General features: G+C 33.6%; 1 protein-coding gene across 2 annotated transcripts in view; it reads right to left on the minus strand.

Moving 5' to 3' along the window:
* Window positions 1–2,439: 2,439 nt before the first annotated feature.
* Window positions 2,440–22,290, minus strand: part of LOC114330294 (signal transducer and activator of transcription 5B) — a 61,141-nt gene continuing 41,290 nt past the window's right edge. For both annotated transcript variants that reach the window (XM_050644812.1, XM_050644807.1), the window contains exons 10-14: window positions 18,322–18,578; window positions 14,786–14,910; window positions 12,323–12,478; window positions 7,227–7,365; window positions 2,440–3,937 (exon numbers count right to left, since the gene is read on the minus strand). In XM_050644812.1, the coding sequence (XP_050500769.1) occupies window positions 3,826–3,937; window positions 7,227–7,365; window positions 12,323–12,478; window positions 14,786–14,910; window positions 18,322–18,578 (789 nt within the window). In that variant the 3' untranslated portion in view covers window positions 2,440–3,825. The remainder of the gene's footprint in view (window positions 3,938–7,226; window positions 7,366–12,322; window positions 12,479–14,785; window positions 14,911–18,321; window positions 18,579–22,290) is intronic.

Below are 22,290 nucleotides of genomic sequence, written 5' to 3' on the forward strand. Positions count from 1 at the left end.
AAATCAAATCCGTGATTTTACTTTTCTTTGCTGTGTGGGAATATGGCATGACATTTTATTTCACATCAACGTAGTCGCGTATGCAGAGTATTGATATGGGAGCTTATCAAGCTATCAGTTTATTAGAAAAATCGGAAATCCATTTTAAGTCTCTCAGAAGTGATTTAAAATTCCAGGGCTATTTGACAGAGGCAAAAGAGCTCATCAAAGTTAGAAATTGAGAACCCGAAAAGGAGGCACAGTAATAGCCAGAAAGAGGAAAGTGAAAAGACAATTTGGCCATGAGGCTGAAGATGAAAGTATGGACCTAGATCCAGAGATAAGATATAAAGTCGACTTCGATTTAAAAATTATAGACACAACCGTTAAGTGATAGATTTCAGCAAATTAAGAGCCATGGTGAAATTTTTGAGTTTTTGGGTATACCCAGGGGGTTGGAGGCGGCGGTCGCCGATCTTGCCCAGGGCGGCAAAATCCTTAGGGCCGGGCCTGCAAGGGGGTCAAAATATAGTGAATAACCCTGTACATTCATTGGGGCCGACCGACCGGCTCTGTCCCGTCATACAGCTGACCGACTATAATATAGTCTGTTCGCTAAACTCAGACGCAACTTTCTAGATATTTTAGTCGGTAATTTTGCCAATTTTAGTAAAATTTGCAAAAAATAATTACTAAGTAGTTAATAATCACTAAATAGTTAGTAATTTTGCCAATTTTTGCAAAATAGGCAAAAAACAAAAAAACTATCGACTAAAATATCTAGCCAGTTGCGTCTGAGTTTAGCGAACCGACTATAACTTTTATTTATATTCAATTTAGAATGTGTGTACTGATTTTCAGCCTTAGTAAATGGATTTAATTACCTTCGTAGGAAAGCAACTTTGATAGCCTCTCAGTAACACCTGTTCTACGTTTCGCTTGACCGACCGCAGTATTTTTCTCTACACAATCACAGTAATCAACTCTGAAAAATTTAGCTTTAGTAAATTCAAAGGGATTTTTCAGGGCGACCTTTCCGTCTATAATCAGTTGCGCGAGGCGGTATTTTTCCGGACTGGGACGTTTCGCCGTCGAGCCAGTTCGCCGTCGGTCGTTTCGCCGTCGCCATCCCGGCATTGGTTAAGTTTACAAGAACGTGATAACATACTAACCTTTTTTATTATTTCACCATTTTTAGTGTGAATTCTTGCCTTACACATGCCTCTTCTCTCACATCTCCAAAATCTAATTTCATCGTCATTAAAACATAAATAAAACCATCTGAGCTAAATTTTGGCTTTCCTCTAGTTGATAGAATTTGTCGGTCCATAATTAAGTTCGTAATTATCGCAAACACTTTCAAGATGCGACTGAACTCTTCAGATGAATTCTGCGCTTATATAGCAAATCAAAAGAGAGAAATGAGGAAAAGGGACATAATCTGTTAATGGTACCTGATGTACCTGCCAACTTTTAATAGTCACCTATTGTTTGTAATTTTAAGTTTAACCTATTATTTCTGGGAAATTAAGGACAATAAACAAGAGTATAATTAGAATACATCATTAAGTAGATAATAATCTGTTAACGGTACCTGATGTACCTGCCAACCTTTAATAGTCGCCTATTGTTTGTAATTTTAAGTTTAGCCTATTATTTCTAGGAAATTAAGGACAATAAACAAGAGTATAATTAGAATACATCATTAAGTAGATAATAATCTGTTAACGGTACCTGATGTACCTGCCAACCTTTAATAGTCACCTATTGTTTGTAATTTTAAGTTTAACCTATTATTTCTAGGAAATTAAGGACAATAAACAAGAGTATAATTAGAATACATCATTAAATAGATAAATATGACTATTGTCAGATTTCCGGAAATAAACAATATTGAGAAAAGGGATTTCAATTTCAATTGTTTTTACTGTATCAAAAATAAAAAACTTCATTATGCAAAAGTGATAGTATATAATCGTTCGAAAACCATTCAAAACTTATATACAAGTAATGATCATCCCGGAATTATAAGTACGAATGCTAACAACGAAATGGCGACGGCGAAATGGCTCGACGGCGAAACGGCGACGGCGAAATGGCTCGACGGCGACGGCGAAATGTCCTAGACCCGTATTTTTCGTTTCTCATTATGTGTCCCAGGTAGCTAACTTTTCTAACTTTGATGACCTTTAGCAGCTCCATATCTGTACCTATTCTCCTCAGAAAATTTTCGTTGGTGGTGTGGGTTGTCCAAGGTATATTCAAGATTCTTCTGTAAAGCCAGAGTTCAAAGTCTTCTAACTTATTCATCAACGTTATGTTGAGTGTCCAGGCCTCCGTTCCATACAAAAGTATTGATCATACATATAAATGCAGAAAACGACAGCTAAGGCTGATATTAATGCTACTAATGACTCAAATGTTCAGGTTAGGAATTTACTCAGTTGTGTAATGCAGTACTACAAGTAACGAATTTTATTTTTATTAACTATTCTATAAAACTACAACAAAAAATTTTCGTGTTAAAAATATGTAAAATATTACAAAACTAAAATACTAAAAACAGCTGAATTATACAACAAATTAATGATATATTGCACTTGCATTATGGCATTAAAGTGGTTCCCAATGAAATTAATCACATTTAAAGCAATACCACGAATCGATATGTTTCATTATTTATAATTAATCCTACTTTAAGTCATTCTACACCAGGGAAATAAGCCAAAAAGACCTTTTTCGGGACAGTAACAAATCCAGCTATTGAAAATTTTTTTGGTTATTATAGATCTATACAGAGTGTTTCATTAAGAATGTCCAATCTCTGACATGTGACACAGACCAAATGACACGTTTAAAAATTATTAACCCCTTAATATACGCGCTCGACTCGACACGAGCGTGCCCAAGCACTTGCGAAGTTGGTATTTGTATAAAAGGGTATAAATATCTAAATAGAGGTAAAATATTTTCTACATTTCTTCTTCTTCTTTTACATCTATACCTTTTTTTATTGCCAAGACTGTGTCGTCATTGTAAAATGATATTTATTTATCTAATAACTTGCAGTGGGAACCATTGACAACTGATACATTGAATTTTGTTGAATTTTTAAAATCTGTTTTTATTCGAAGCGTTAGAGTACTAAACAGCGGTACATAAATACCTTTTTTTATTGCCCGGCCAGTGTTAAGACATTGTAAAATGAGATTTATTTTCTAATAACTTGCAGTCCGAACTATTGACAATACGAATTGAATTTTGTAGAATTTTCAGTATTTTGTTTTTATACAAAGCGTTAGTGCATTTGAAGCAATCTGAAGTGAATCGTGTTTTTTTATTCTTAGAACTATTTTATGCCTTATATATAGAGATTTTATATAGATTATTTGTACATATTACGAAGAAAATATAATTTATTAACTCGCCTCATCCCCAGGTAAAGTAAAGGTGCTACGACACTAAAAATACTATTTTCAGCTTTTCTTTATATAGGCCTTCTTTATATAGGCGGGATCCATGACTAATAGGTTTTCTTTGTATAGACCTATAATAACTTAAAAAATTTTCAGATACCAGGATTTGTCCCGAGAGAAATTTTATTTCCCTGAGCTATTTGTTGATAGAATTTATGCGCAGGATCTACTATTTGTCTGAATGTCTAATGAAAAGGTTATAAAAATAGTAATTTGATACAATATCACAACTCGTTATGACCATACAGACGGATTATCACAGATTGGTTTGTTACCTTCAGTAAAATGAGGTCCGTCCAATCAAAAACATAAAACCTACGTATTTATAAATCTATCAATTTTACAGATGTAAATTTTGCCTTCGCTCGTCCTAGCTCATCATCTCAAAGTTGACTAATCCATTTATGTCCTCAAATTGGTCGAGATATTCCGTGGGACCGTTTATGTGGCTGGGGACCGTCGAAGCTACAGATCCAGGACAACTGCACAAAAAATCAAACATTAAATAGTAAAAAATAATAATTTTTTTAATAAAGTAAATAATTTTTCTATAAAGTGGATTATAACGTGTGATCCAAAATTATTGTCACCATAGGTGGCTCTGAACGACAGAGATAGCTATACAGTGCATGTCTATTATTAATTCAGATACAGTCGGAAAAATGAAAGAATACCCATGAAAGATCACATCAATCACTTACTTTGTATTTGCTATCTTTTTCTATAACAAAAGTTTGTTATTTATAGAAAAACACAACAAATACAAATGAAGTGATTAGTGTGATCGTTCGTGGGTATTCTTTCATTTTTTCGACTGTATACGCTCTGACTTCGCTGGTGTCGCTCCTAGCGGATTACTGATGCAACTTTCACCGGTAATTTTTAAACTTATTATTTAATTGTTATCGCTTAATATTTACAACGCAAAAAAGTAATTAATTGTAATCGAGTTTTTAAAGATTTTGCTAATCATTTTAACGTTCTATTAATGAAATATTAATTTCTTACTTCAGATACTTTTACAATTATCATGTAGATGGCGCTTAGATTAATTTATAATTACATATTACGAAATATTAAAAAAACTTAAATTCAGTATTTAAAACGTAAGTATATTTAAGGTAAAAATATACACCACAGCTTTGACCAACTAATATTATTTCCTATTAATGTTTTTAATTTCAATGTTTTAAATTAATCACTTTGATATTTATGTCAAATTTCCAGTAAAAGCTTACAGACTTGTCACTACTGGCGCTTGCGAATTTTTAATTATCCCCTCTACCTACGAGCTCATAGCATATACTTTCCAGTTTACGTCAACGTTGACTATGTTCAGATACTTGTCGTATCTGAACTATCGTGTACGTCAACTTAACAAGAAAAGTTAGGTTATGTAGAGATGTTGGTGGTGGACATATACCCATAGACATATTAAGCGTAGACAATGCATGAAACAGTCGATTGGTGGTCTATCTATCTTTTTTAACCAAACGATCCCGCGCATGTGACAGACAAAGATGGCTAGACCACGCAGTTCCTTTGTTTGTGTTTTATTATATGTTGTATGTTCAATTTTGCAATTTATAGTAATTTTGCAATATATTGGTTTTGTTTTTTGTTTCCCTTTTTTAACTTGTTTATATTTTTTTTATTGACGATTTATCTAATTTCAGAAAATTGTATTTGTTATTGTTATATATTTTTTTGTGACTCTATGTTAAGCTTTGTCCATAAAATTGTATAATTTTCAGTGACAATAAAGCATATTTCTATTCTATAATCCTATGTCGGCGTTAGACCTCGATGCATTGAGTGGCATATGACTAGCCTGGTCTATCCTTAACGTGTCTCTGCATATACCACGGTTATTAGACTTTACTACGGTTGTCTTGTCCGACGGCGGTGGGGAGACTTAAATTTTTGACTTTACGTCATAAGAATACACAATCCCATATTTTTAAATGATTTTCGATCATTGAATCTGTATTATTGTGTATGTATGTGTATTATTTGTGATATTATTTATCTTATAATATATCCTAGTTTACTTTATATTTTTGTATTGTAATTTTGGTGTTGTTTCCCGTAAAAACTTATTTTGAATTATTCATGAAAGTTGTACATCGTACCTATTGTAGGAGCTTAAATAAGAATATATATTTATAAGATAAGTTAAAACGTTAAAATTTCATTATGTATTAACATAATAATAATGTTGATGACATTTTAGAATGCCAAGTATAGGCTGTAGTGTGGAAAATGTATAGGTACCTATTATTTAAATTCTTACAATAAATTATGCAAGTAATTCTAATTCACATAATCCTAGCTGACCTCTAAGGATGGTATGTATTCAATAGTAACTATTTTATTAACTGTTAGTCCAGTACTAATGGAAATTCAGCGACAAATGTTCAGTGTATAATGGAGATTGAAGTCCTAGATTTCTGTAAATATTGCATGGATAAATATTAACAGTTTTCCATAATTAGGTATTATAATCCACTAAATATCTTTATTTCTTAACTCTCGACTATTTTCCATACATCAAAGACATAAAAGACCGACTAAGGGGAACGGAGCAAAATGCAAAATTTTGACGCATGTCAAAATTCTCAATGTGTTTTAAATGTATTAATTTTTTTCGAATCCTGAGAAAACTAATAAATATTTTTGAAAAATTTAAACGCTGAATGAAATATTACATTATTACCGCGGGCCGAAAGTCCCTGAAAACTTTTATAATGTTTATTTTAATCAGTTACAGGGTTGAAAATAAAAGAAAAGTGTGATTTTTAATTGCAAATATTTCATTCAAAAGAAACTTTTTATTTACTCTAAGGGACTTTCGGCCCTCGGTAATAATGTAATCTTTCATTCTGTGTTTAAATTTTGCAAAAATACTTATTAGTTTTCTCAGGATTCGAAAAAAATCATATTACGATTCAAATTACAGTATACTCGTGACGTAATCGCATCCATAATGTTCATTAGTTAGTCGATATGGGCAACCGTAGTAATGTCTAAGAACCGTGGACATACAGCATCTTGTTTGATTTTATTTATTATTGTTACTTATAATTAAGTTAATTCTTTTTATTTTTGATTAATGTTCTGTGTTAAAGGTTTTGACTGATTTTTTTATGTTTTACAATGTTAATCAAAATTAATTGATAAACCAATGATATAAATTCAGATTACAAGACATACGTAATTTTTTCTTTGATAGCTTTGATGCAAATAATTGTGAATCGCTCGTTATTATTTTTATAATTCACCTTAAATACGCAGTTTGATTTCGTTTCGATTCAGAGGTGTTCATGTAGACGTCTGAGACAGAAACAGCTGTCTGGGGATGATGAACCACCTCTGAATCGAAAGGAAACATAGACTGTCTTTCACTTTTATCTTTACTCAGATTTTGAGTACTCGGAACTATCTTTCGGATCACTTCCTAGACGAATAAGGCAGAATGTGACTGCATATTGTAGAGTCCTTTTCGCCTTCTTTATTCGTCGTCAGATCGCGTCAAGCAATACAGATCGAAGATAAGTCACTAGACATAGCAGGAATACAGCGCCTCACGCTGGCCTGCATTGATCAATGCCTGCATCGGGGTAGCCTGATCAATCCTACCTAGGATTTCATGTGGGAGTCCGTGTACCCAGGCCCGTGTACTCACGGGTGAAGTAATGGGTGTCATTATCTATTCAAAAATGGTGAATAATCAGCATGTTATTAAACTGTCATAGAAAAGCCTTAACTTACCTACTAATTACCGACGCTGTATCACGAGTGGAATCGTGTTGTGGCGTGTTGGGGTAAGAATTAGGAAAGCAAGTAAAACCTGGAATCTGAGTCACTAATATTTGCCTGACATAACCATTATTCGCCGATGGAGGGTTATCTGAAAAATTACTACACTGTTAGGAGACTTATTTTTACATACAAAGTGTTTTTTAAAGGTGGAATATCCATATTTGACGGTAATCTGAGATGCGTTTATAAATATCACATCAGGTAATTTTGTTTAAGTCCTTATTTATGTATTGATATAAATTTAAATATCTGATATGATGTCAAAATAGTTTACTTTTTATATAGGTAAAAAAACACAACCAGTCCGACTCTTTGAGCACGCAGGCACTTTTTATAGTCGCTTCAGTTGTCTTATGCAACGCTTAAGGTTGCCTAGGCAACGTCAAGACAACTCAAAAATCGTCCACCAAATTAGTTGGACTTTACAGAAAAAGCATAATAGTAGGATAAATGCAATTGAGATGAGACATCTACGAGCTATAGCCGGAAAGACCAAATGGGATAGAATAAGAAATGAGGCAGTAAGAGGGATAACTAAACAGGAACCAATAATGAATAAAATAATAAAGAGACAATTAGACTGGTGTGGACATCCGATGAGAATGAAACCTAGTAGACTAACAAGGAAAATTCACGAAACAAGGAATATTACAAAAAAGAAAAAAGGCAGACCGAGGAAAAAATGGATACAGCAAATAGTAGATGCGGGAAAAATTAAACAGAAAACGCTTGAAGAAATGAAACTAATAGCACAAGACAGAAAAGAATGGAAGATATGCGTGAATATGTAGCTCAACTTAACCCAAATCCGACACCTGAAAGGGGAGAAAGAAAGGAGAAGAGCAGCCGAAAGATCTAGACGAGAAGGAACTAATGGGATTCAAGTGAACAATCATGGATGATTTATCAACAAATCAACTTATCTGGGTTAGACATATACAAAGAATGGATAAACAGCGAATACAAAAGGAAATATTAAAATGGAAACCGGAAGGAAAGAGAAAACGAGGTAGACCGAGAAAAAATTGGAGCGAAGGAATAGACAAAGAGCTGAGAGAAGGAAACATAGAAGAGGATCTATGGAACAACCGGACGAAGTGGCGATTGGAAGTCGGAAAACGTCTGAGAACGTTATAAACCGACATGAAGTAGTAGTAATGAATATTATTTCTATATAGATTTCTAAAATATCCTATAAAATATTATTTCTATATAGATTTCTAAATATATTTGCGCAATGTACAAGGTGATTCAGTGAAACGGTACGATTTGGCAACGCTGCTGACGATAAAATAGAGGTGCCGCGGGCTTGCGACGTAAACGTTGTGAATCTAGAGAGTGGGAAGTTTAGTTATTAGTTATCATGGAGACGTGGTCGGGTGAACAACGCGCCTTTGCTGTGAAAGCTTATTACAAAAATGTTGAAAGTTTTGTGCGTGCATAACGAGCGTTTCGTTTAGACTACCATTTGCCGCCTCACGATGCAGTTCCGTCTAACATGGCTATTAAGACTTGAGTTAGGAACTTCGAAAATAGTGGTTCAACATCGCAGAAAAGAGGTGGCAGTGTCAGAACTGCCCGCACGCCACAGAATATTAGAGCGCCGTAAAATTCATTACACGCAAATTCTCTAAGATCCTTGAGACGACTCGCGTATAATGAATTTCGCACCGCTTCAATATTCAGTGGTATGCGAGCAGTTCTGACACAGCCAGCTCTTTTCTGTGATGTTGAACCACTATTTTCGAAGTTCCTAAATCAAGTCTTTAATAGCCATGTTAGACGGAACGGCAGCGTGGGGCGGCAAACGCTCGTTGTGCACGCACAAAACTTTCACCATTTTTGTAATTAGTCTCACAGCAAATGCGCGTTGTTCACCCGACTACGTCTCCATGATAACTAAATTTCCCACTCTTCCCACCTCTATTTTATCGTCAGCAGCGTTGCCAAATCGTACCGTTTCACTGAATCACCTTGTACATTGCGCAAATATATTTAGAAATCTATATAGAAATAATATTTTATAGGATATTTTAGAAATCTATATAGAAATAATATTCATTACTACTACTTCATGTCGGTTTATAACGTTCTCAGACGTTTTCCGACTTCCAATCGCCACTTCGTCCGGTTGTTCCATAGATCCTCTTCTATGTTTCCTTCTCTCAGCTCTTTGTCTATTCCTTCGCTCCAATTTTTTCTCGGTCTACCTCGTTTTCTCTTTCCTTCCGATTTCCATTTTAATATTTCCTTTGGTATTCGCTGTTTATCCATTCTTTGTATATGTCTAACCCAGATAAGTTGATTTGTTGATAAATCATCCATGATTGTTCACTTGATTCCCATTAGTTCCTTCTCGTCTAGATCTTTCGGCTGCTCTTCTCCTTTCTTTCTCCCCTTTCAGGTGTCGGATTTGGGTTAAGTTGAGCTACATATTCACGCATATCTTCCATTATTTTCTGTCTTGTGCTATTAGTTTCATTTCTTCAAGCGTTTTCTGTTTAATTTTTCCCGCATCTACTATTTGCTGTATCCATTTTTTTCTCGGTCTGCCTTTTTTCTTTTTTGTAATATTCCTTGTTTCGTGAATTTTCCTTGTTAGTCTACTAGGTTTCATTCTCATCAGATGTCCACACCAGTCTAATTGTCTCTTTATTATTTTATTCATTATTGGTTCCTGTTTAGTTATCCCTCTTACTGCCTCATTTCTTATTCTATCCCATTTGGTCTTTCCGGCTATAGCTCGTAGATGTCTCATCTTAATTGCATTTATCCTACTATTATGCTTTTTCTGTAAAGTCCAATTTTCGCTCGTATACAGTATCGTCGGTATCACAATCGTATTATATATTTTAATTTTTATTTCGTGGGACAATTCCTTTTTCCTCAGAACTGCGTAGTACAGTTTGTTAGATTTTTTTAGTTCTGTTAGTTATTTCGAGGTCTATTCCCATTATTGGTAATTATATTTCCAAGATAATCATATGCGGTAACTATTTCCAGTTGAGTATTTTTGCATTTTATATTTATTTCATTTTCTTCCTTTTCGCCGATGACCATTATTTTACTTTTCTCGATGTTTATTTCCATTTTTAATTTCTCGTTTTCTTTTGTCCATATGTTTATAAGTTTTTGCATTTTTGTCACAGAATCTGCTATAAGGACTATGTCATCCGCATACAATAAGGCTTCCATTTTTATTGGCTGTAATCTTTGGTATCCTATTATTGTCTGTATTTGGTTCGTTCTTTCTCCAGTATTTCTAGTCAATTCGTTCATGACTATTATGAATAGTAGCGGACTAAGACTGTCTCCTTGTTTGATACCTCTTCACCAATTGAATTCTTCAGATCTTTCTCCTGCTATCTGTACACGTCCTTTTACTACTCTGTATATACTTTCAATTATTTTTATCAGTGTAATTGGTACTTTCATGTTCTGCAACCATTTCCATATAATTTTTCTTTCTATGGAGTCGAATGCTGCACTTAGATCTATGAATGCCAGAATGAGCTTTCCCCCGAGTCAATACTTCTTTCTATTATATTTCTAATGATGCAAATGTTATCGTTTGTCTATCTTTCTGGTCTAAACGCTGCTTGTTCTTCTCCCAGTTGTTTTTCTACCTGTTCTTTATTATTTTCGTGTATATTTTAAAACATACCGATGATAAATCTATTGCTCTATAATTTTCGCAGTTGACGTGTTCTTCCTTTTTGTATATTGGCACTATAAGGTTACTTTGCTTCAGTCTTGTGGGATTTGTTGCTTTTCCCATGCCTCTTTGTATATTTTCAGCAACCAGTTTATCCCTTTTTCTCCCATGTACTTGACCATTTCCGGGTCTATGTCATCATCCCCTCCAGCTTCACCTATTGTTACGTCTGCTACTCTTCTCCAAAAATCAATTTCCGTTGCTCTCAGCGTTGTCAGTGTTCTTTCTTTGAGTGACCATACCTCACAGCTGTATACTGATTGTTTTAACATTGTGTAGGCTTTTCTTCCTGACGTATTTCTTTCTCTTATGTCTTTGTCTAATGTTCCATCGTGCGAAATATTTCAACCCATATATTTGTAGTCGTAGAGCAGTGCTTTATCGTGGTTATGTCGTCTAGTATGAGATTTTTTTGCTCTCCTCCAAAATTACGCGGTTTTCTTTTTATCCACTTCTAGACCCCATATACATACTCTTCAATTAATTTTCGGGTCACATAATTTAAATCGTCTTAATCTTGAGTGGTATTCTGATTTTTTGATTGTTATATGTTAAAATAAATACAGTGCTAGTCAAAAGTCCGTACCCCCCCTCGTATCTTTTGAACGGTTATAGCTATAATAGTGAAATTTGGAAGGAGGAAATACACGGACGTAAGCTTCTTAACTAGTCATGACAGGTGACGTAACAGTGACAGATGACTTTACAGCGCCACTGTGACAGATAATTTTAAATGGGACCTTATGGCAAGTGATACCTCGTTTGAAAGGTAATGAAAATACCTATTCAGTCATACTAATTTTGTGTGAGTTTAAGCTAATTTTGATAAATAAATGAAATAAATAAAAAATTGTAGTTTCGCATTTAATTTAAAAAATTCAAAATTCCGCCTATGATTACTTGTCAAAAAGGTTGACGTTGACGTAAAAACTACTAGAGAATTGAAAAACGTCATCTTTTTGACAAAAAAACTCATAGGTGGACATTTGAATTTTTATTAATTAAATGCGAAAGTACAATATTATATTTATTTAATTTTTTCACCAAAATCAAAATCAACTTAAACCCAAAAAAATTAGTATAACTGAATAGGTATTTTGAATACCTTTCAAATGAGGTATCACTTGCCATAAAGTCCCATTTAAAATTATCGGTCACAGTGGCTCTGTAACGTCATCTGTCACTATTACGCCACCTGTCATGACTAGTTAAGAAGCTTACCTCCGTTTATTTCCTCCCTCCAAATTTCACTATTATAGGTATAACCGATCAAAAGATACGAGGGGGGGGTACGGACTTTTGACTAGCACTGTATATTTATATCACGTACCTTGATATGGTGTGTAATATTTTCCAAACAAAATCTCTTTGCATATATCTGGATATAGATATATCAAGTGATTTAAATCTGAAATGCGGTCGGCCAGAGACCTGATGGCAAAATCTTTATGTGTAAAAGGTTGCAAACTGAAAACGTCTCCAGAATCTAAAAAATTAGAAGCCAATTTTAATGTGAAGTGAAAACTTCTTAAATTAAAATCTTAAAATATAATAAAGTAATATGCCGCTCTGCTTTTTTCTTTTTAAAAACTGAACAAACCACCCCATATAAGGTTGAAACCACCCCGAACCCAGTCAATAATATCATAAACGTATTTCATAAACCTACCCATACTGACACAACTATACACAATTCATCATCCCATCCTACACAACACAAATTAGCAGCCTACCATAGCATGATACATAGACTGACAGAAATTCCCATGTCAAAAAATAACTTCGAGATAGAACTGGACATCATTAAGCAACTAGCAGTAACAATGGCTACAACAAACAATTAACAACATTTTAAAACAAAAACTCCATAATGGTAAGGGAGCCCAAGCGGGGATTTTTGCAGTTACTCGAGCGCGTCAGATTATCATATGGGGAGAAACCTGGTGCCCTGCAGATGTACCTCTACCATATATTGGCTATTAACACAGGGGAGTTCGTTAAGGGAGGCCAGAAAAAAAACTATCCTTAAAAATACTCGAAATCTGAATAAAAAATCTGACGATTTGAGCGGGGCGTAAGGAAATAGGTGAGTTAAAGGTAGAATTCCGCACCAAGCGACCGAGACAGGAGACCGCGACAGGCGACAGATAGGCGATGTCTCCCCACGACTGCTCTCAATGCAATTATATCAGGGTAGTGTTGCAGCCCGCGACCGAGACCAGCGACCAACTATCGTCTATCGCGACCTATCTGTCGCCTGTCGCGGTCTCCTGTCTCGGTCGCTTGGTGCGGAATTCTACCTTAAAAGTTAAAAAAAGCGAATAATTCGCGAAATGAACGTTAGATCGAAAAACTAAAAAATGTGTTCAATATTTTTCAAAAATCTATCGAATGATACCAAACATGACACCCACGGAGAGGGGTGTGGGGTAATTTTAAAATTTTAAATACAAATCACGCGATATTTCGCAAAATAAACATTAGATCGAAAAACTGCAAAATACACTTAATCAATATTTTTGAAAAATCTATCGAATGGTACCAAACACGACCCCCCACGGAGGTAGGGTGGGGGGTTACTTTAAAATCTTAAATAGAAGCCCCAAATTTTTATTCCAGATTTGGATTCTTTACGTAAAAATAATCAACTTTTATTCGAAACATTTTTTCAGATTATGGATAGATGGCGCTATAATCGGAAAAAACGATTGTTGGAAATGGAAAATTAAATTAAAAAATGGCAAGCGCCCACTAAAATGGAAAACTTTACTTAACTTTTTTTGGTTTTAGGACCTACTCTTCACAACCCAAAATGTCCCCAAAGCGCTCGAGTGACTGCACATTTAGCATACTTCGCTCTCCTACTATAAGAAAGGCCCGAAGTTAGTCTATCCACCACAACAGAAAAAACCCAATACATTCTGCTCTATCACATTTACAGGCAAGATATCAACAAAAGTAGCCAAATACATAAGAAGAAAGCAATAACATCAGCTTTCAGAACTAGCAACAACTTAAGTAAAGATACATTAAGAACAAGAGTAGAAAGAGAAAGCAATTACAGAGTGGTGTTTAAAAACTGACATGTGGTGACTGTCCAAAAACTTACATCGGTCAAACTTGCAGAACCTTGACAAACGGATAGCAGCACACAAAAGAGGTTTCAAAAATAAAAAACCAGATTCTACATACGCACTTCACCTTCTAGATCAGAATCATTCTTATAATGAACAGTTTCAAATTCTTCATATTCAAAGTAAAGGTCTTAAGCTATCTGTATTAGAATATATTAAGGAAGAAGAAGCATAGAAAGAAGATGCATCTCCTGGCTGAGGAACCTTAGAGAGTGGTTTAACTACTATTCAGTATGCAGCATTCAATGGTTACAACTATTCAGAGCAGCAGCCAACAAAGTGACCATAGCCATTATGACATCCAACCTCCGATAGGAAAGGGAACTTTAAGGAGATTAGAATCTATGAAAATTAATAAATTGAAAAATACAGATATAATTCTGAATGACCAACTTGAGAGAAAAAGCTTCCCATTCCTCAACCTATTCGGTTAGAGACTTTAAAATGCAGCATCACATAGTAAAATAAATCACTTGGCAAAAGTACTCTGCCGAAACAGCTGTAGTGACATTAATTTGTAATAGATTTTGTGGAAGTACTGAAAACAAAAGTTTTCATTGTTTTATTGTTAGACGAAAGATTTTCCTGTTTGAAAAAGAAAACGTATCCTGGTTCCAGCTGGATTAGTTACAAATGAAATAAAGGTGAAAAAAACTTACCGGAATTCCAAGCGATTGTTATACCTCCTAACTCGCTATCAGAAAATCTTAATAAAAAGGTTCCTTGAACCCGCGAAGATAGAATCTCCTCCGCCTTTCTCTTTCTGACAAAACCCATGATGGCACTGAAATAAAAATATCTTCAATTGATGTTAACACCTTTACTGCCAGTCATACTTTCATTTGTGCGCCTCAACGGGCCACCATATATGTAGTTTTTTGTATATAGAGCCTTGTAACTTGGTTATTTCGTCAAAATTAATGAATATTTACGAAACCACTTACTTCATATATATCGCACCTTTGTTCAGAAAAAGAAATAACGCATTTAAAGTTTAACCTTTTTTTATAGACAACTTAATTTTATTATAAAAATACATGGTTTAGATTAATTTCAAAAGTAGGATTGGGTAGTGTAATCAGTTTAGTATTATATTGTGGTTCCACATTATTAGATTTTCAAAATGAAATACGTTTAAATTAATTTTATAAAAAAAGTTTGTATTTATTTCACTCTTTGATGAAAAATATGATATCATAATTTAAACACAGTCGTAACAATTTTAAATATTGCAGTTTTATATTAAAGTCACCTAGCAAGTAATTAAAATATTTAGACTTATTGCGGTATTATTAATAATGAACGATTGAAATAATTTTTGTTTACAAATAAAATAGGATTTTTTTAATAAAAAACGTGTTTTTTTATCTGTAATTATTATAGAAAAATTGTTACATTGGAGTATACAATATCAAAACAAAGTAAAACCTTAAAGTTATAATAATGTTACACGTTTGCAAATATTAATATAAGAATTAAAACAAAAAAAAGTATTTTCATTGAACATTTTATACCTTAAAAAAATTAAAATATAGAATTATAAAAGCCTGCATAAAAAGAAGGAATCAATCCTTTTGAAATGAATTCTTTTAAGTCTTTTTTCTTATTTTCACTTATTTTTTGTTTATCGGAATAGGCTGCTTGAAGTTCTATATCTGTAATTCGTTTCATTTTCTTCCGTTTATTTCTAACATTCACTTCCCGGTAATTTTCATCTTTATATGATGATTTATAATAAACAGAAGGATTCTCTTTAGTGATTTTCAAAACTTTAATCTCATTCCAATTAACAGTATGTCCCTCTGTATTAGTTGAATAATTATATCCCCATTCTTCTTGCAATAATTTTAAATTATGAAATGATTTAAAATTCAGTTCATGAACAATTAACGGAGGTGGAGATTTTTTGGCATTCTTGATTAAAGTAATATATTGGTCTGGTGTGTATATTGGTCCGGATTTTAAATTATTTTTAATTTCCTTTTCAATTAGGCTATGGACACTATGGCCTCATTCTGGGCGTGGCCCCTTATTAATATTTATTTGTTATGCTTTTAATATTTAACGTTTGCACACACTAAAGATATAGAGATGTGATATATTTGTTTTTGTTTTGGCCACAACAATTGTCAGAATAAAAAAATTACTTCCTTTTCATCATCATCTTCTTCAGATATAGCTTTCAAATATGCCCATACACATGATCCGATCTCTATAGCTCCACGTTTAGCCTCACTCTCTGACCAAAAATAGCAATGTACATTTTTGTAGGCTACATTAAATTCCTGTGATGCCAATCCAGTCAAAGTTAAATTGTAGCAATTCAGCTTAGACTTATAGTAAAAGGAAGAAGAGTTACCTCTTGGGCATTGTAACACCGCTTCTAAATCAAACACAACTACTTTGATGTTTTTGTTTATTTTGCTGCGATCGTTAAACTTCTCAATCCTACTATAGTTTTTCTCTTCTATATATGTGTTTGGTATTTTTCTTCAAGGTCCTTCTTTTGACCAGCAGTAAAATTATTATACGAGGTGCATAGATCACATTGATCCTTTTTTGGTTGAAAAAATGAGAGATTAAATTCCGTTGTAAACAGTTTATAATATATACTATAAGTACATGCGTCTCTATTGTCATTTTCTTGTTTGAGCTTAAAATCGTTGAACAAATCTTTTATATTTTTGCTGCCATCAATATATTCCTTTGTTGTAGATGCTCGAAGGTAGTGAGATTCAATTTTAGGGATAGATTGAATGTGCTCCATGATTGCAGATCGTAATTCTGGACTAATTTTTCTATGACTATCATGTCTGCCTCTCAAATCAGTTTTCGAAAAATCGTTGTTGTTCATTTTATTCTGTACCGTAAATATCATCCTATCGGAAACGGAAATGTCCAACGTAGCCTTGTAAAAAAAGATTTACAAACTCTAATCGTCGTATTATTCATTATAAAATGAAATGCTTTGTTATTGTGCCTGGGCTTCTCAGCATTGTTATATTTGTATTTAGGCTGAATGTCGATCATACTGGAACTTATGTATGCTCTTTTTTACCTAAATCTCCTAAATCCCAAAACTTCTTAAACAGTTCGTATCTACACTCCATATTAATCTTTGTTTGTAGTGCATTTAATTCTACATTTTTCTGTGCATGGTTCTTTAAGGCACCTGGCTGGAATAGTCTTCTTTGTTTTCGAAGTAGATACATGCGATTTTCCTGTATTACGCTTGCGCTTAATTATATTATGTTTCCATGGCGAAGGGTTTTTAGTTCGTTTGCGTCTCTTTTTTGGAATACAATAACCAGAAGAACGACTAGAATCTGCAGAACTGGTGGAAGATCTCAATTTTTCAAAAAAGTAGTTTCTCTTTCTTTTAGGTTCAATGTTAATAAATGTTGGATCTGTATCGCTTAAGTCAACATCGCTTTCGTCAGTACATAGAGGATAAGTGTAATAATTTTGAAACCTTTTTAATCTTTTCCTGATATCTTAATAATATAATACTGAAGCAATAATTAATCACTCATGATTTGGTTGAATATTTTAATCAAAAAATGAATTAACTTAAAAAGTTTTTCGTAATACTCTGACGTAATTTATACTAAACTGTAATAAGTCACAATGTTAGCGGAAAAAACAATGTCATATTTTCCAATAAAGTGAAACAACTCTAAATTAATGCACTTTTGGAAGAAATAAACGTATATAAACTATTTACCTGATAGTCTAACACCAATAATAATTTCAAGTTATTTCACTTTTTTAACTAACTGTACAGCTCTTACCCCTCGCAACCTCGACTCATTACTGAATTTGATCACTTTACCGGTATCAATTTTTTCCCGCCTTTTAGTAAAAAGGAGAAACACTATCATCTATCTCTTTCATTTTTCGTCGTAATTACTCAACTGTTGAATTCAAATATTCTCCTTGCATAGTTATTTCACTTTATGATGAAAACTCAATAAATGCAAATTTTGAGTTATTTCTCTTTTTGAATAAGGGAGCGATATCTTCTAGGCCACGTTGTTCTCTTAGTGATCATTTTAAAAAGGCCGTTAATAAATAAATAAAAAGTGTTAATCCCATGGGACCCATTAAGGCCCGTGGCCCATTAAGGCAACACTAGTGTTGGTCCCCAACGTGGCAGGGAACGTGTTAACGACAACAATCGGTATAAGACGCTTACCCATCAGCCCATGGTCCTCTTAGGTGCTCCCTGGTAAGTTTCATGATGGCAAAAAACCATTCCCAGAAAGTGAAATTCCTGTCAGTCAATGGTTCTTTACAAAACTGCGACCAGCTTAGCATGGCATTTGTTGATTCGTTGTAATTACCCCTGAAGGCCTTTTCTGCCAAAAATCGTAAGTTGTCCTCCGTTAGACCCCTTCCAGTGGCGGCTCGAAATTTAAGAGATAGCATTTCTGCTACTTTAACCCACGGTACCTAAAATATTGAAGAGTTGTAAATAGTTTTTTGATATTTATTAATATACAGTGCGTAAAGTATGGAAAAATAATATGTGACGCCTCGTACAATATAATAACAAAATGTTGGTTATGTATATTAGATGAACCAGCAATTTAAAATTTATTTTCAGTTAAGTTCTTATCCATCGCCCATTTTATTAGAATATGCAATGCTGATTTAAGTTAATCATTACATTTATATCATCGTCTATTTTTGTATATCATCGGCCGGCGTAATGTAAGATGTTTATGTGTTGATGAAGTTTATTTTCTAAGCCATCAATAAACAGTAAATACCATACGTGTTTTCGATTAGCGATACGCGACTGAAGAAAACGATAAACTCGGCAACATGGCTTAGGAGAATGATTTGCACTGCCACTGCAGAATCGGTGAATGACTGATGTCCGTTCTTTAACGGTAAAATATTGCAAAAACTCTAAATTTTAAAGAACCGCTTGGATTGACATGAAATTTTGCATACACATAGCTAACAAGTCAAAGAAAAAAAGTGATATTGTGCCGATATGTGCTTTTGCCCTGGGGGTGGTTTTCACCCCCTCTTGGGGGTGAAACAATATTCGTCCAAAGAAAGTCAGGAAATGGATAAACTGGCTAATTTTAAGTAACTTTTGTTCCATAGAGTTTTTTCACTAAGTCAATACTTTTCGAGTTATTTGGCAGTGAATATGTTCATTTTTTCAACAAAATAACCACGCTTTTAGACGGTTTTTCGCAAATAACTCAAATAGTAAGTATTTTGTAGAAAAAACATTCTTAGCAAAAATATAGCCTGTAAAATTTTTTAAAAAATGGTGTATATATCACGTCTCTACACTCTCTACACCTAGTAGAAGCAGAGTTATAGCTAATGAAAAATAGGTTCATATTCGTCAAATTCCAAATGGAATACTTTAACGTGAAATAACCAAAAATGAAGCATATTTCGGGGAAAACTCATTACAACTTATTTAAAGTGTTTAAAAAAAGCTTCATTTTTGTTTGATAAAAAAAATTTCTAGCATCAAAATTAAACAAGTTACGCTCAAAATAAAGTTATTTTGAAAAAAAGCATATTTTTCAAAATTTAGATTTTTAAAAATTTTACTTTGAAACCAAATTTTTTCAAAAATAAGCACTTTGAATCGATAAAACTTACAGATCATATAAACACAACATAAGTAAAATAATTTGTGGAGCAGTAACGATTAATTTCATTTAAGTTGCTAATTAGGGGGTGGTCTTCCCGATTTTTTTTTGCAAAAACAAAAGGGACCAACAGTGCCGGTTTATCCACTGGGCGCTTGGAGCGGGCGCCCAGGGGCCCGGGCCCCAGAGGGGCCCGAAGATGCCTGTTCCTTTTAATTATAAAAAAATAAAGTCGCTAAATAATTTACATATTCTCCGAAAAAATCTCATACGCAGATACTCCAATACACTGCAAACGCCTTTGTTCTATTGTTAGATCCCCGTGTCAGTGTTTGTGGCGGGGCCTTTTTCCAAAAACTACAGAAAGTTGTCAGATTTCGCCATGTCATTGATTAAAAACTACCCAGGTAGTGAGTAAAAACTGCGTAGATTATTAATCAATGGCCATGTCTCGAATTGTATCCAAAATAATCGCACAAACGGAGTTTTTTTAGTTTCTAATAATTTCATTTTGAATTGTGGGGCTTAAATAATAATTTATCTCACTTTTCGGCTTTAAAATAAGTTGTTTTAAAATAGGAACAAAATAAGTTCTTTTAAAATAGTTAAACGAAAGACAAAAATAGATATACATAAATCTAATTTATAGATAAAAAATAGATTATTCTCGAATATGCCAATATGTACGCAAACAATAGGTACATACTCTTTCAAACATTCAAAAGTAAAGCGATTACAAAAATTGCAAGTTGGCATTATACAGTGGCCTCTAAGGCTAGCACTCCACTTACGATGAAATTTTCGCTGTCGCAGAAAATCTAGAGTCTAGAAAATTAGTTGCTGTTTTCAGAATCGCGAATTGAATGCTACAAGGATGTAAAATCAGCTTTTAGATGTTTTTTTAATCTAGAGATAAAGAAGAAGTCAAGACGTCAATTAATACTTTATGCGAGAAACATAAAAACGATGTTGATGAAACCAAATAGAAATTGCATTTTGTAACGTTATGCCAGAATTTGAATAAACATCATACAATTTATTAAAAATTTAATTCTTTCAGGATGTAAAAGCAACTTTTCCCAATATTTTAACTTTACTGCAAACTTATTTGACGATACCAATTTCTAATGCGTCAGGCAAGCGGTCTTTTTCGGCTTTAAAAAGAATAAAAACATATTTAAGGTCAAATTTGGGCCAAGAAAACCTAGACGCATTATAACTATTGTATATAGAGAATGAAGAACTGGAGAAACTGAATTGTAATAATATTATATGGCAGTTTGCGAATGCCAAGTCAAGAAAAAAAGTGATCTAAATTTGTCTTTATGTATTTTTTAGAATATGTTTTTTTGCTTGTCATGTGTTGTTTTGTGGAAGTTCCTGTTTTTTATTTATGTTTTTAAATGTATTTTTTGGATTATTTTTTACGTTTGCTATTCTTCTTGCTTTATAGTTAATGCATGTGCTTTCTTGTTAAAAAAACTGACAACGAATAGCATTGAAGGGGGCCCCTAAACCTCCAGCGCCCAGGGCCCGAAGTTAGGTTAAACCGGCACTGGGGACCAACTTTATTTTGAGCGTAACTTGCTTAAATTTAATGCTAGAAACTTTTTGTAAAAACAGAAATAAAGCTTTTTTTAAACACTTTAAAAAAGTTAAAATGGGTTTTCCCCAAAATGTGCTTAATTTTTTGGATATTTCACGTCGAAATGTTCTATTTGAAATTTGGTGAATATGAATATATTTTTCACTGGCTATAACTCTGGTTCTACGAGATCCAGAGACCTAACGCGTACACAATTTTTTTTGACTTGGCGAAAAAGCTCTATAGAACAAAAGTTACTTAAAATTAGTCAGTTTACCCATTTCCGGACTTATTTTGGAAATATATTTTTTCACCCCCAAAATGGGGTGAAAGTCACCCCCAGGGCAAAAACACACATCGGCACAATATCACTTTTTTTCTTTGACATGTAAGTTATACGTATGCCAAATTTCATGTCAATCCAAGCGGTTCTTTAAAATTTAGAGCAAAAACCGTGAAAGAATGGACTATGAATAAATCCGCGCGACTCGGGTGTGGAAAGCGAGGAAGCAGTGTTGCCATGTATTGGAAATCTAATGTAAAATCTAATTTAAAATAAACATACGGTATAATAGAAGACTCAAGATGCTACCTTGCGGTAGTCCCAAATATGTTTAAATCCCGGTTAGTGCAGCCGATATGTGAAACAATTGTGCATTTAATGATAGAAGCATATAATTTGGACCACATATACTACACATATAAAGGTTCAAATTTAGATATAAAACCATCTCAGATTTTTCCTTTTGCAAAAATGGCGGGCATTGAAAATGGCGACTATACATATGTGATATTAGTCACGATAACTTTTGAACGAGACGTCCGATTTCAACTAAATTTGGTATATAGGTTCTTTATTTAATGTGTAAGACCGAGCTGCTCTTGAACCGGAAGAATCGGTTTACCAAAAGTTGTGTTTTTCCTAGTTTTTAAGTAAAATATGTTGTTTTTTTTT

This window comes from Diabrotica virgifera, chromosome 1, assembly GCF_917563875.1.
Source record: "Diabrotica virgifera virgifera chromosome 1, PGI_DIABVI_V3a".
Lineage (NCBI taxonomy): Eukaryota > Metazoa > Arthropoda > Insecta > Coleoptera > Chrysomelidae > Diabrotica > Diabrotica virgifera.